The sequence below is a fragment of the Sesamum indicum genome, linkage group LG4 (assembly GCF_000512975.1).
Source record: "Sesamum indicum cultivar Zhongzhi No. 13 linkage group LG4, S_indicum_v1.0, whole genome shotgun sequence".
NCBI classification, from domain to species: domain Eukaryota; kingdom Viridiplantae; phylum Streptophyta; class Magnoliopsida; order Lamiales; family Pedaliaceae; genus Sesamum; species Sesamum indicum.
Window position 1 is genome coordinate 14690198 of NC_026148.1, and position 13915 is coordinate 14704112.

The following is a 13915-nucleotide window of genomic DNA, read 5'->3' on the forward strand; positions in this document are numbered from 1 at the left end:
AGGTTTTGGGAAAAATTGAAAAACAAAGTTTTTTTTTGGGGTTTGGGGGGGGGGGGTGGCGTTGAATTTCACCAAAATAAAAATCAAATTAAATTGCCTGTCAACCTGCTTTTTGATAATATTCTGTCTTTTTCCTTCCTTCAAGAATTTTCGGCTCTATAAATATCGGCCTCAACCCAACTCCGAAGTCCCATCCCATTATCATAATCTCCTCTGACTTTTCTGCAACCCCTTTTATTTTCATTCTAATCAATTCGAAAACTTCAATCATCATGTCTCAGGTGATTTCTTTTTTTTTTTTGTTTTCTGTTTTGTGTTCGATTTTGCTTTTAAATTGATTCAGTAGAATGATATTGTTATTCTATTTTTTCTGGATTTCTTTTGTGAAATTTATGATAGCCCGTGTGTTCGTGTTTCTATCCTTTGAACTTGATTGTGATTCTTGGTCCTTTTGGCTGGAAAACAAGAATGTGAGGATTTGATTTGTGGAAAAAATATTGGAGTGGGATTCAATTTTCTGAGCTGAAAGGGTGAGAAAATGCATCAATTTTTTTAAAAACCTGTGATTAATCTGCTAATTTAGGCATAAATTCTGTTATTAAACCATTTAGTTCATTTATTGACTTGACTTTTCTTCCGGGATGATTTTTCTTGCTTTGGATTCTGTTTTCTCTGCCGATATAAGCATTTAAGAACATCTTAACATTGAGACCAGATGTTTATTGTTGAATTATTTTTCTGCAATTTCTTGGTTTTGAATCGTGTTATGTTGATTTCATTTTCTTGGGAAACTATATTGAGCTGAGCTGATGTAGAACTTCAGGCATTTATCTATAAATTGCTCATACATATTTGTGTTGGAACTTGGATCGGATGAGGTCTGTGTGACCATGCTGTTAGTAACTTTCCGATTGGCTGTTGTAATCAATTTTGATAATTTATAACTTTGTCGCTGATTGCAGACTGTTGAGCTGAAGGTTGCCATGTCATGCCAAGGCTGCGTGGGAGCCGTGAAGAGGGTTCTTGGGAAAATGGAAGGTTTGCCGTCTTCTCTAGACGTCGATCACAGAAACATATTTGAAGTTTTTGATTGGAAATAGAAGTACTTAAATTTACATTGCTATGTGATTAAATCAATTCACCATGTTAATGCCCTTTTCCTGCGGATATGCTTTCATCGGATGCTTAGTTGAGAATCGATAGAGTTGAGATGATCATTTTATGAGGTGGGATTGTTTAGTATAGGCAAGTGCTGGTTACATTCTTTGCCTGTGGGTTTTTCGGGTTCAATTGTTGTACATCAGATTCTCTGTTTCATTTAGCAAGGGCGGTCCTCTTCTTTTATGAAATTTAGAAATACGCTCATGATCCATAAAGTTGCAAGTTTGGCAGCTGTCACTACATCCGGTAGTAAATATGGATGGTGTCTGGAAACACCTCTGTTCATTTTTTGACTTGGGCTTGTTTTCTTGCATATGCATTCATGTCTGGAGAGTGATTATCAACTGGTCGTTGATGTTACATTATTTTTCAGTACTCTATTCAGCGTGATCATGCTTCTGATTGATGGGCTTTTAGATTATTTCTGCTCTACTTTGTTGGAAGTTGAGTTGATTCTAAGTGCACCTAGATGAGGTGCTTTCCTCCCTTTTGTTGGATTCTGAAATCTTTATCCTCTCAAGAGATTAGAATTTCAAGAGGCAAATGGCTTTAGGTGCAGTTGCGCTGTCCAGTTGAGTGCTATAGTTGATGATAACTATTGTGGAAAGCACACAAGCATATGTTTTCTCGTGATATACTATCTCAAAAGGATTTCCAGGTGCAGTAGGAATATTGCTATTGTTTGCCGTGTGCCTTAGCCGGCATAAATGGTTAACATTATATCTGTGGAAACTCTTAAGTATGGCGTGTAACTTTGTTGCATACTCGCATCATGTACTAGTAGCGCAATTCATTTGCCATCGACAAGAAAATCTTCTGACTTTTCAGTTTGTGGTACTTCTGTCGAGCAGGTGTCGAATCGTTTGACATTGATCTGGAGAAGCAAAAGGTGACGGTGAAGGGCAATGTCCAGCCAGAAGCAGTTTTGCAGACCGTTTCAAAGACTGGCAAGGCAACTTCCTACTGGGAAGCAGCCGAGGCACCCGCCGCAGCTGAGGCACCAGCAGCAGCTGAGGCACCGGCAGCAGCAGAATCAAAGCCGACTGAAACTGTCGCTGCTGCATAATATTTAAACCTGTCTAGTCTTGCAACGATATGCGATGTAACTCTACCGGTTAGATTTTTAAGTACGATATGACAATAATTTGGTGTTTTGTATTCGGCAAACTTGCCAGCTTATGTAATCCATGATAACTTCTTACACATGTTGTGTGGTGGTTTTTCATCTGGCAACAACAAATGTTTCTCCATTATTCAAGAAATTGAAGCAGGGGAACTGGAGATGAGCTTTCTACAGTGCTACTAATGTCATTAATATTCAAAGTGGAGAACTAAATATATTAAAAACTAGGGATAATTACATGTACACCTTTAATCTATAGTCTATTTTTATAAAAAAAAAATTTTTTTTGTATAATTATAGAAATTACCCCTGACAATCAAAAAGTACGGATAGTTTGTATAATAATACTAATATATTTATGGGGCGTGTGTTTTTTAAAAAATAAAGTGGTTTGTGTAAGCGATAATGATATATTGGTGGGTGTATCTGTAATTATTTAAAAAATATGAATGATTTGTGTAAATGAATCATAAATCAAGGGGTGTAAATGTACTTATTCTTAAGAACTATAAAAGAAAAATTACATATTTTTTATATTTTTCTCTATATTTTAAAAATAAAGAAAAATAAATTAGAAATAAAACCAAACAAAGCTAAAGAACTACAGGAGAAGTAAAGTTTTACTATTTTTACTTGGGCAAGCTTTTGATCGTAAAATTTGAGTCTCACCAGAAATGTAGATATTATCTATTTCTATAATTTTCTTACAATTGGTTATTACAAACCAATAAGCGATGATTGTTAACTCATTATTAATTGATAACAAATTTTCAATAATGCTTTTAATTTGTTTAAAATAAAATCGAGAAGGAATAGAATAAAAATAATAATAGTAAATAATATATATTTAAATATGAATATTCATAATAGTTTATATTAATTGGGATTTTGTTTCTTGATCCAATTTTATTAGGATTTTTTAAATGAATGTTTTTCCAGAAAGTCTTTACTTTTAGTATAATTAGTTTAGTTTAGTGCAGTTGTCTTATATCAATCGACACCACAATCAGATTTCGATCGACTCCGCATCAAATTAAAATTTTCGATCGTTTGTATTTTTCAAGAAACTCGCGAGCCGGCTCGACTCGACTTGTCTGTCACTCTTAATACAAATTCTTATTCGGCTACATGATATAATATAAAAAGTTTGGCAGAATTATATATTTGGTCCTATAACTTTATGTTGTTAGTATTTTTAGTCATGTGACTTACTTTATTTACACATTTAGTCCTTTTTCAACGAATTTAGTCCCGATTGTCTCATGTTTGTTCATTTGTTTTTATAAATTTAGTTCTATGTTGACAATTTTGGCCCTAACGACTTATAGCTACAGGACAAAGATAAGATTTAGTACAGTATGACGGGGACCAAAATTATCGATACATGATTAAATTTATCAAAAAAATAATTAAATATGAGATATTTATGACTAAATTTATATAAAAAAATATATATAAATAAAATAAGTTACAAGATTAAAAATATTATTATTTATCTGTTCAACTCATGCTTTGTCTATGTGACATTTCCCTCATTAAATTTGTACATTATTATGTCTTGTTAGAATATCCTTTTGGACATCTACTGTTTATGCTCGAAATTCTCCACAAACTAAAACTTATATCTTTCAACACTGGGCGTTGATGAGCAAATTACATTTTGTCTTCCGAATTATCATAATTTTTATATTTTAATATTAGTTTTTTTTATGTCAATTTATCATATTAATTTTACGAAATTTCGCAATTTATCATTTAAACTGTTTTTTTCCACTAAGTTCATCAAAAAAACATTACATGCAGTGCACATGTGATATTTAAGGATTAATTGATGTGTTTTTTTTTTTTCCGCATATGTACAGCATATGATATTTTTTCGGCAAAACGATCATATATGGTAAAACACTAAATTCGCAAACTTGAAATAACAAGTTAGAAAAAAACAGAAAAAAAATTTAGATACTAAAGTACAAAACGGGCATATATAGTTCGGATGGCAAATTGTCGTTCACCGGGTATTGATTGTAATTTACATATTAACCCTTGATCTTTCTATCAATTCTCCAGGCACTACCCCTCATGCTTCTGTTGTCGAAATCATATATACTTTACATTTTTTTGTGTGGACCTGATGCACTTTTACTTAATATCCCATAGGTTATTTAATATTTTTTTTAATTTTCCATGTTAATATCACTCTTACAATTTAAGATAATATGTATTTATGCAAAAAGCTTTGGTTTTATTATATTTAAAAGAGATAATTCTCTTTTTAATTACAAAATTATCAATATTTTTTTTAAAAAAAAAACTAAATTATTCTTGTAATATTATTATTTATAAAGGTAATAGTATAAATTAATATGCTTACCAACTCCTACTAATGAACCTTAATATAAAAAGTCATTAGTTTCCACTTTCAGAAATTGCAGTAAGGGTATATATAAAAGAAAAAATGTAATTTATTCCCATGTGATACGAGAAACGTGTAAAAAAAGACCCTGTAAAAATAAAATATCAAATTACTCCTTGCGTTCGGAAAACGAAGCAAATTACCCCCCATCTAAACCATTGAGGGGGAGGATAATTCGCTATTTGTTTTTTTCACAGAAGTTTATTTGCTCATTTCACATATTATAGAAGGATAAATTGCATTTAAACCTATATATATATATATATTGATAAAAGAGAACCTCTAACAGTCGTTTACTAAGATTTGGCTTTTATAGATGTGATTTATTACTAAACCTCTTAATTGTATAAATGATGATACAGACAAACGTTTCACATTGTTACATATGAAGAGTTTGGATGACTTATATGTTCCAATGACTCATTTCTCTAATAAAGTGCATTTTTCAGAATAAAATCGTGATATACATACCAGCCAAAAGAGACAATACCTCACGTAATAAGGTATTGATCAAATTGCAAGCCACATCAATAGAAGATTTGATGCCACCAATACCACATAAGTTGTGAAATACTGAATCAACACCTGTTATAAATCTAATGGATCACAACTCATACCATTACAGACGTACATGGACAATATCACTCATTTCCTACATATATGTCCGGAAAATTCTAACATAGACTAGATTTGATTGGACTTGAACTAATTATATGGCAAGTACAATACACTTGTTGTATGATTGGTATATAATTTAAGAAAAATGATCAATCACATAATGTTAGGAAATGGATCGGGTTAAGATGGATAACAGGTGGAATATGAAGGCGATAAAAGACACACGAATTTGTTAACCCAGTTTGGATATAAATCCTACGTCTGGGGGCGATACCAAGCCAGGAGAAAACACTCAAAGAGGAGGAAAATTGAGGAATACAACACACACACACTTGTATGCAAGTCTTCACCACACGTGAAAAACAACACTCACCCTCGTCTCAACTCTTTCTTTTCTCTCTACTCTATTCTACTTTTCTCTATAAAACAATGCTAATAAGAGTAGTATATATAGCCATGACTTATCCTTTTTCCAACTCAATTTGGGATTTCTAAGTTGAATGAGGTTATCCTTCTCCAACTCAACTTTGAATCGGGTTATCCTTCTCCAACTCAACTTGGGAATTCTAAGTTGAATCAGGTTATCCTTTTCTTCTTCAAATCAATCTTCACAACTTAACAATCTCCTACTTGAAGATTGATTAGCTTTTCTCCACTTCTTTCTTGGTACCGCCGGGTTTGTCCACTCTAGTCATCAAGGCCAGTCGAAGCCGTACACAGCTTCAACTTCGCCATCGCAACCGCCTTGGTCAGCATGTCCGCAGGATTCTTTTCTCCTTGGATCTTCTCCAGCTGCAGTGCCTTCTTCTCCAGAAGTTGTCGGATGAAATGGTACTTGATCTCGATGTGCTTTGTCCGCGAATGGAACGCGGGATTCTTTGCCAGATGGATCGCACTCTGGCTATCGCTATGAAGAATCACATCTACCTGAGGTTTCCCTAATTCACCCAACAAGTGTTGCAGCCAAATGAGCTCCTTAGCTGCCTCAGTAACTGCCACGTACTCAGCTTCCGTCGTGGACAGTGTGACAACCTTCTGCAACTTTGAGACCCAGGATACGGCTGTACCGCCATATGTGAACACGTACCCTGTAGTGCTCCTCCTTTTGTCATAGTCACTCCCTGCAAAATCAGCGTCAACAAACCCAAACAAGGTAAGCTTGCCCTTACCAAACACCAATGCTCGGTCCTTAGTACCCCTCAGGTACCTAAGAATCCATTTCACAGCTTCCCAGTGCATCACTCCTGGATTGCTCATAAAACGGCTAACTACTCCCACTGCATGTGCTATATCCGGTCGAGTACAGATCATAGCATACATCAGGCTCCCAATTGCTGAGGCATACGGTGTGACTCTCATCTTTGCACGTTCGGAGTCAGTCTGGGGCGAATCACTGTTGGATAGTTTGAACTGATTTCCCAATGGCGTTCCAACCGGTTTTGCATTTTCCATCTTGAATCTGCATAATACCTTCTCAATATAATCAGATTGAGATAACCATAATTTACCAATACCTTTGTCCCTTGTGATTTTCATGCCCAATATCTGTCTTGCTTCGCCAAGATCTTTCATGTCAAACTTCCTCGATAACTGATCCTTGAGCCTATTGATCTCCTTGACATTTGATCCTGCTATCAACATGTCATCAACATACAGGAGTAGAATGATAAAAAACTCATCGAACCTCTTCACGTAGCAGCAATGATCAGCATTGCATCTAGAGAAACCTATCTCTAGCATGAAGTTGTCAAACTTCCTGTACCACTGCCGCGGAGCCTGTTTCAATCCATACAGGCTTTTCTTCAGGCGACACACCTGCTGATCATCTCCATTATACCCCTCTGGTTGTACCATGTATATCTCCTCCTCAAGATCCCCGTGTAGGAAGGCTGTCTTTACATCCATCTGTTGTAACTCCAAGTTCTCTGCCGCTACCATGCTCAACACAAGACGAATAGTAGTTAACTTGACAACAGGTGTAAAAACATCAGTAAAGTCAATACCGTATCTTTGTTGGAATCCCTTTACTACGAGTCTTGCCTTGTACCGCTTCTTCCCGTCTGATTCTTCCTTAACCCGATAGACCCATCTGTTCTGTAGGGCCTTCTTTCCTTTTGGGAGCTGACACAATTCCCATGTGTTGTTTTTCTTCAACGAGTTCATCTCGTCGTTCATCGCAAGCTCCCACTTGCTCTTGTGGACATCATTGACTGCCTCTGCGTAACATTCGGGTTCTCCACAATCAGACAAAAGCAAGTAATAAAGAGAGGGGGAGTACCTATCTGGGGCCCTTCTCAGCCTCGGTTCTCGACCCAGTGCCAAGGGTGTGCTGCTTTCAGTAATCGGTTCCTCCGATACTGGTTCTGGCTCTATCTCCGTTTGTTCGGTTTCGTCCGTCTGAACTCCCACTGAATCCGTATCTGCTGGTCTCATGATCCCGGAATTTGAAATATCGAGATCAACAAATTCCCTTTCCTTCTTGTCATCGTCCGGGCTTACCTTCCTGTCGTTGTACATTACATCCTCATTGAATATAACATTCCTACTACGAATTATTTTCCGGTTTTGATCATCCCAGAATCTATACCCAAATTCGTCAGTCCCATACCCAATGAATGTACATTTAATCGACTTAGCATCCAGCTTAGTCCGATCATCGTTCAAAATATAGGCTGAACAACCAAACGTACGTAAGAAAGAAAGATCCACTTTCTTACCACTCCATACCTCTTCTGGTATCCTGTTGTTCAACGGGACAGAAGGCCCTCGATTGATCAAGAAAGCAGCCGTGTTGACTGCATCTGCCCAAAACATCTTTGGTAGTCCGCTCTTCAATCGCATGCATCTCGCACGCTCATTCAGTGTTCTGTTCATCCTCTCAGCAACGCCATTTTGCTGAGGTGTCCCCGGGATTGTTTTCTGCATTCGGATTCCATGGTCGGCGCAGTAATTCTTGATACCTTCACTGTTGTACTCGCCACCGTTATCCGATCTGAGACATTTCACTTGTAGACCTGTCTCATTTTCCACTAGTGCCCTCCATCTCCTGAATGTATCAAAGGCATCAGATTTTCTTTTTAAGAAATACACCCATACCTTTCTAGTGGAATCATCGACGAATGTCATGTAGTACGTTGATCCACCAAGAGATGACACTGGTGCTGGCCCCCACAAATCGGTGTGAACAAGCTCCAACTTTTCTTTCCTCGGAGTTCTTCCTGTGGTCAAGAAGCTCACCCGCTTCTGCTTTCCGAACACGCAGTGTTCACAATGACCCACCTCCACCGATTTTAACTCGGGCAACCGTCCTTTCGACTTCAGCACGTTCATTCCTTTCTCGCTCATGTGGCCCAAGCGATTGTGCCACAGGTTAGCCTGCGATACAGTTCCTGCAAAGGGAATGTTTAAACTGGATCCTCCCGCCATGTAGAGCGTTCCCGACTTTAGTCCTCGAGCCAAAGTCATTGCTCCCCGACTGATCTTCCACTTCGCGTCTCCAAACGTCGTGTGGAATCCATCACTATCCAGCTGTCCGACTGAGATCAAGTTCCTTTTCAGTCCTGGTATGTGTCTCACATCATGTAGGGTCCAGCATGACCCATTCGTTGATTTGATCCGCACATCTCCCTTTCCTACAATCTTGAGGGGTTTGTTATCTGCAAGATAAACTAAGCCAAAATCACCTGAGGTGTATGGCTCCATGATGTCTTTGTTGCTGCATGAGTGGAATGAGGCCCCTGAATCCACAACCCAATCATCGGAAGAACTGCTCACACTCAACAAGAGTGCATCCGTGATCTCCTCCGTCGCGGCATTCGCTGTTCGGCCCTCCTTTTCCTTCTTTGGCGCCCGACATTCGCTTTTCATGTGTCCGGGCTTCTCGCAGTTCCAGCACACCATCTCCTTCTTGCCCTTGTTCTTCCCCCTGGACCTTGACCTGGACCTTCCACGGTATTTACCCCGTGTGTCAGGTCTCCCTCTGGACTCTGTATGTAGCGCAGAGCCAGATGATCCACCCGTTTGCTTTCTACGGGTTTCCTCGTTCAACATCATGTCCCTGATGTTGTCGAACTTCATCTTCTCCTTCCCAGACGAAGTGCTCACTGAAGTAACAACCACATCCCAACTGTCAGGTAAAGATGAAAGCAAAATTAACGCTTTTACCTCATCGTCAAACACGATATCCACAGACGCCAGCTGTGTCGTGAGTTGGTTGAAGTCATTGAGGTGATCGGCCACCGACTTCCTCTCCTCCATCTGCAACCTGAATAGTTTTTTCATCAGCATAACCTTGTTCATTGCTGAGGGTTTCTCGTACATATCGGCAAGAGTCTGTAGAACTTCCTTCGTGCTCTTTGCTCCCTTCACATGATAGGCGACATTCCGAGAGAGCGACAGGATTATTGCGCTCATCGCCTTTCGATCGAGCACCTTCCATTCTTCATCACTCGTCTTCTCGGACTTCTCTGCAAGTGGTTCGTACAGGTCCTTCCCGTACAGGTAGGCCTCCATCTGCATACGCCAAAACCCAAAGTCGGAACCATTGAACCGTTCGACTGGAAACTTTCCCTCCATCTTAACTCCTTGAACCAGGCTCTGATACCAGTTGTTAGGAAATGGATCGGGTTAAGATGGATAACAGGTGGAATATGAAGGCGATAAAAGACACACGAATTTGTTAACCCAGTTTGGATATAAATCCTACGTCTGGGGGCGATACCAAGCCAGGAGAAAACACTCAAAGAGGAGGAAAATTGAGGAGTACAACACACACACACTTGTATGCAAGTCTTCACCACACGTGAAAAACAACACTCACCCTCGTCTCAACTCTTTCTTTTCTCTCTACTCTATTCTACTTTGCTCTATAAAACAATGCTAATAAGAGTAGAATATATAGCCATGACTTATCCTTTTTCCAACTCAATTTGGGATTTCTAAGTTGAATGAGGTTATCCTTCTCCAACTCAACTTTGAATCGGGTTATCCTTCTCCAACTCAACTTGGGAATTCTAAGTTGAATCAGGTTATCCTTTTCTTCTTCAAATCAATCTTCACAACTTAACACATAACAAGAAGATTACACTTATTTTATAATCGATTTAGTTCCATCGAACCTAATTTGGGTAAACAAAAATCTATATAATATATATATATATATATATATATAGCTGTTAATTATGTTTGACTCCTGAGGTATGTGGGGTAACCTTGAAGCTTTGCCTCACTTATTGCTTTCTAATTCTCAGAAAGCTATGATGATGCTTTCCAATTCCTTCAATTTCTTTGTCAAACTATTAATTAGTACCTAAGATATCAATTGTCCTTAGTTTCTGCATCACTCGAGAGCCAAACCTATTCACCTTTTCATCCAAAAGTTTGTTTTCTTTAAGGTTAAATTACAGCGAATTCTCCTCAAGTTTGGCATAATTACTAATATCTTTTTATTATTTAAAAAATTATAAATACCTTCTTGATGTTTGATGAAATTATGTAATTCTTGAATGGAAGTATGAAATTGTCAACTATACCCTTACTGTATTTTTTTTAATAAAAATAAAAAATTATAAATAATAGGACGGAGTGGATAAGAAAAGAAATTAAAAAATTATAAAAAAAATTATCCACCTAGTCAATAAAAAAAATTAAAAATAAATAAATGTTATAAAATTATTTTTCTGGAAACATCTTGTTGTGTTTGCTCTGTTCAAGAAATAGTTGTGTGAATATTTTTCTGTAAAATTTGATTTTTTGCGATGTGCGATTTCTTATAAATCTGTCGTGTGCAAAAACTATTCTTAGTGCATCATCTTGTTGCTTTGTAGGTCTGAAATTATTTATCTGCTTAGTGCTTATTTATAAAAATCTGATATTAATCGCTTTGTGCGAAAAATTGCTTAGTGCGGAAAAAAAATATTAAGTTAATGTTGGTTATCTGATATTTTGAGTTCTGTAATTTTTTGCGGAGTGCGACCTCTGAAATTATTTGCTCTAATTTCCTGTCTCTGCTTAGTCCAAAATTTATTACTTAGTGAATCTGATTTAAACTGCTTTGTGGGATTACTAAGTGCTTGGAATATTTTTGCTTAGTGCGTTCTGTTTCTGCTTAGTTCATTATTTTACTGTTTAGTGCTTATTCTTTACCTTGATCAAGATTGATTCCTTGCTTATCCTCACTTGGCCGAGCCCTTGAGGCTGTCGGGTTTCTAGTTGAGGTTATATATTAAGCTAAAGTCCCCTGTTGATATTATTCTAAAATTGTATCCTTTTTCTGCTCTCGTTAGTATTTTCTGTATCTGTTGCTAATATCTCTATTATTAATATGATTGGTTATAATCTGCAACCATTTAATGGAAAATCTGATTTCTCTATTTGGCAACAAAAGATAAAAGGAATTTTAATTCAACCAAAAAAATTTAAAGACATTGATGGTAAATACCCTGAAAATGTTTCTAAAGAAAAGAAAATAGAAAATGATGAGTATGCTTATTCTTCTATAATCTTAAATCTTTCTGACATTGTTTTAAGAAAAGTAGGAAAGCAAGAAACTGCTAAATATTTGTGAAATAAGTTAGAGGAATTAACACTGAAACTTCCTTACATAGTAAATTGTTTTTACTTGAAAAATATTTTAGGTACAAACTAGATTTGTCTAAATACATTGCGAAAAATTGGATGATTTTACAAAATTGATCCAAGATATTAAGTTAATTGGAGATAAATATTGATGATTATTCTTCTATTGTTCTTTTAAATGCTATTCCTAAAGCTTATAGTGATGTAAAAACTACTTTAAAATATAGTAGGAATAATATAAATTTAGATACTGTAATTAATGGTTGAAAAGAAAAGAATGGACCTTAAAACTAATATAGCTAATCAAGTCCAAAATGAAGTAAATCATGTTAGGGGAAGAACTAAGACATAGGAATAGAAGTCATAGCAGGTCAAAATCTAAAACTAGGACTGAAAAATCTTGGGATAGAATGTGTTATAATAGTGGAGAAAAAGACCATTTTATTAAAAATTGTAAAAAGCCCAAAAGAAATGACAAAAATAAAGAAGATGCAAATGTAACCACTAAAAAAATTTCTGAAAAAGTATACCTGGTTTGTTAATTCTAATTACAATTCTTTGCACTTTCTAACCCATATTTGTGCAAGTGTCTCTCTCTTATTTTGCAGGTACAATCCCTACGTTTTTGGCAATGATGATTGCCAGTTTCGATTTTCTGGAGTTGATCCCTTTTTTGGGTCGTGGTTCAAGATGGAGAATGTAATATTTTATGACCTATGACCCACAATGAAAAGGCCCAGCCACACACGACCAAAAGCCCACTCACTTGAAAGGCTTGGCCCATACCCATTACCCAGCCCACTCTGATCCAAACTTGTTTCTCTTATATATCTAGCAAAACCCTAGCCTAATCCATTTCCACTAACCCCTTGTTTCTTCCACTGTGTTTCTTTTCCTCTTCTCATTTTTTTCCTCTCCACCGATTTTTTACCTCTGATCTCTTCTTGGTTTCTTGCCATGCTGTCTCCTTCTCTCTCTCCCTCTTCAATGTCTTCCCCCTTATTTAAGCAGCCAGTTTTTTGGCGAAAAAATTAATAAAAGAAAAATAAGAATTCTTCTTCTTCTCTTGCTCAGATTAAAAGTTTTTTGTAAACTTAGTTTCTTAGTAGAAAAACTTAAGTGGTTGTTATGATTGAGCCTTGGTGGTTGTTTTGAGTAACTGAGCCTGGGTGGCAAGTTTTTGGTTCAAGCAACTGGAGTAATGGTTGCAGGCCTTGGTGGTTGTGGGCTATCCCCACCGGATCTGGTTCCCTGAGCCATTATCTCCTTTTTTTTTATTCTTGTTGTTGTACTTCATTTACTGTCTGATATTATTATTTAATTCTGTAATTATATTTTGTTATTATTTCTGTATTATTGGATCTGTTAATATTATTGTAATGTTGGATTGTAATATTAAGGATTTTCAAAACCCACAATTTTTTGTAATAGTTTGACAAGGGTTATTATTTGGGCTCACTACTAGAGGGGTTTTCTCCCAACAATTAACAGTTTTTTAAATAAAAAACACAATACTTCCATGTTAGAATAAAATAGTAGAGATAACAGTTAGATATGTTGTTTTAATGAGAAACTATAAATCGAATACTTACAAGGAGAGTTGTATCGTAAAACTCTCGATCCAAAACTACAAACTAACCGAATCACATAACTATTTTGCTTGTTTTGAAGAAATTATACGTCCCGTATAATGTGCATCGGGTATTACCCAACTTTTTTCAGGATAAAATGGTTCAATTCTATCGATATTGTACTATAGTAAAGAATACCTCAAAGAGCACTCGTAAACCTCTGAAACTAAAGCTTAAAGCTGGATGAGAAGGAGAGCTTCGAGAGAGAAAATCAAGAGAGGAAGTCTTATCTTGGTGTGTTGAAGTGAGGGGATTCTACAACCTTATATAGGCATCACAGCAACTGGCAATAAAAATGACATTTAAGACAAACATAAATCCTAAGGTGAAATGGTGAGAATCGGCCGGAAACAGCCAGTAACGATCGAAAACGGCCAATTAGATTAAAACAGT

General features: G+C 36.6%; 1 protein-coding gene across 1 annotated transcript; it reads left to right on the top strand.

The window, feature by feature from the left end:
- On the top strand, positions 127-2442 carry LOC105161058 (copper transport protein ATX1). Its single transcript, XM_011078626.2, has 3 exons — positions 127-281; positions 963-1038; positions 2013-2442. Exons 1-3 carry the CDS (start codon positions 273-275, stop codon positions 2225-2227), a joined length of 300 nt encoding a protein of 99 aa, XP_011076928.1. The 5' UTR covers positions 127-272; the 3' UTR covers positions 2228-2442.

Excerpts from the sequence above, each read along its gene's own strand:
- LOC105161058 (XM_011078626.2), top strand. Across the intron at positions 1,039-2,012 it reads GGTTCTTGGGAAAATGGAAG|GTGTCGAATCGTTTGACATT; the intron begins GTTTGCCGTCTT and ends TCTGTCGAGCAG.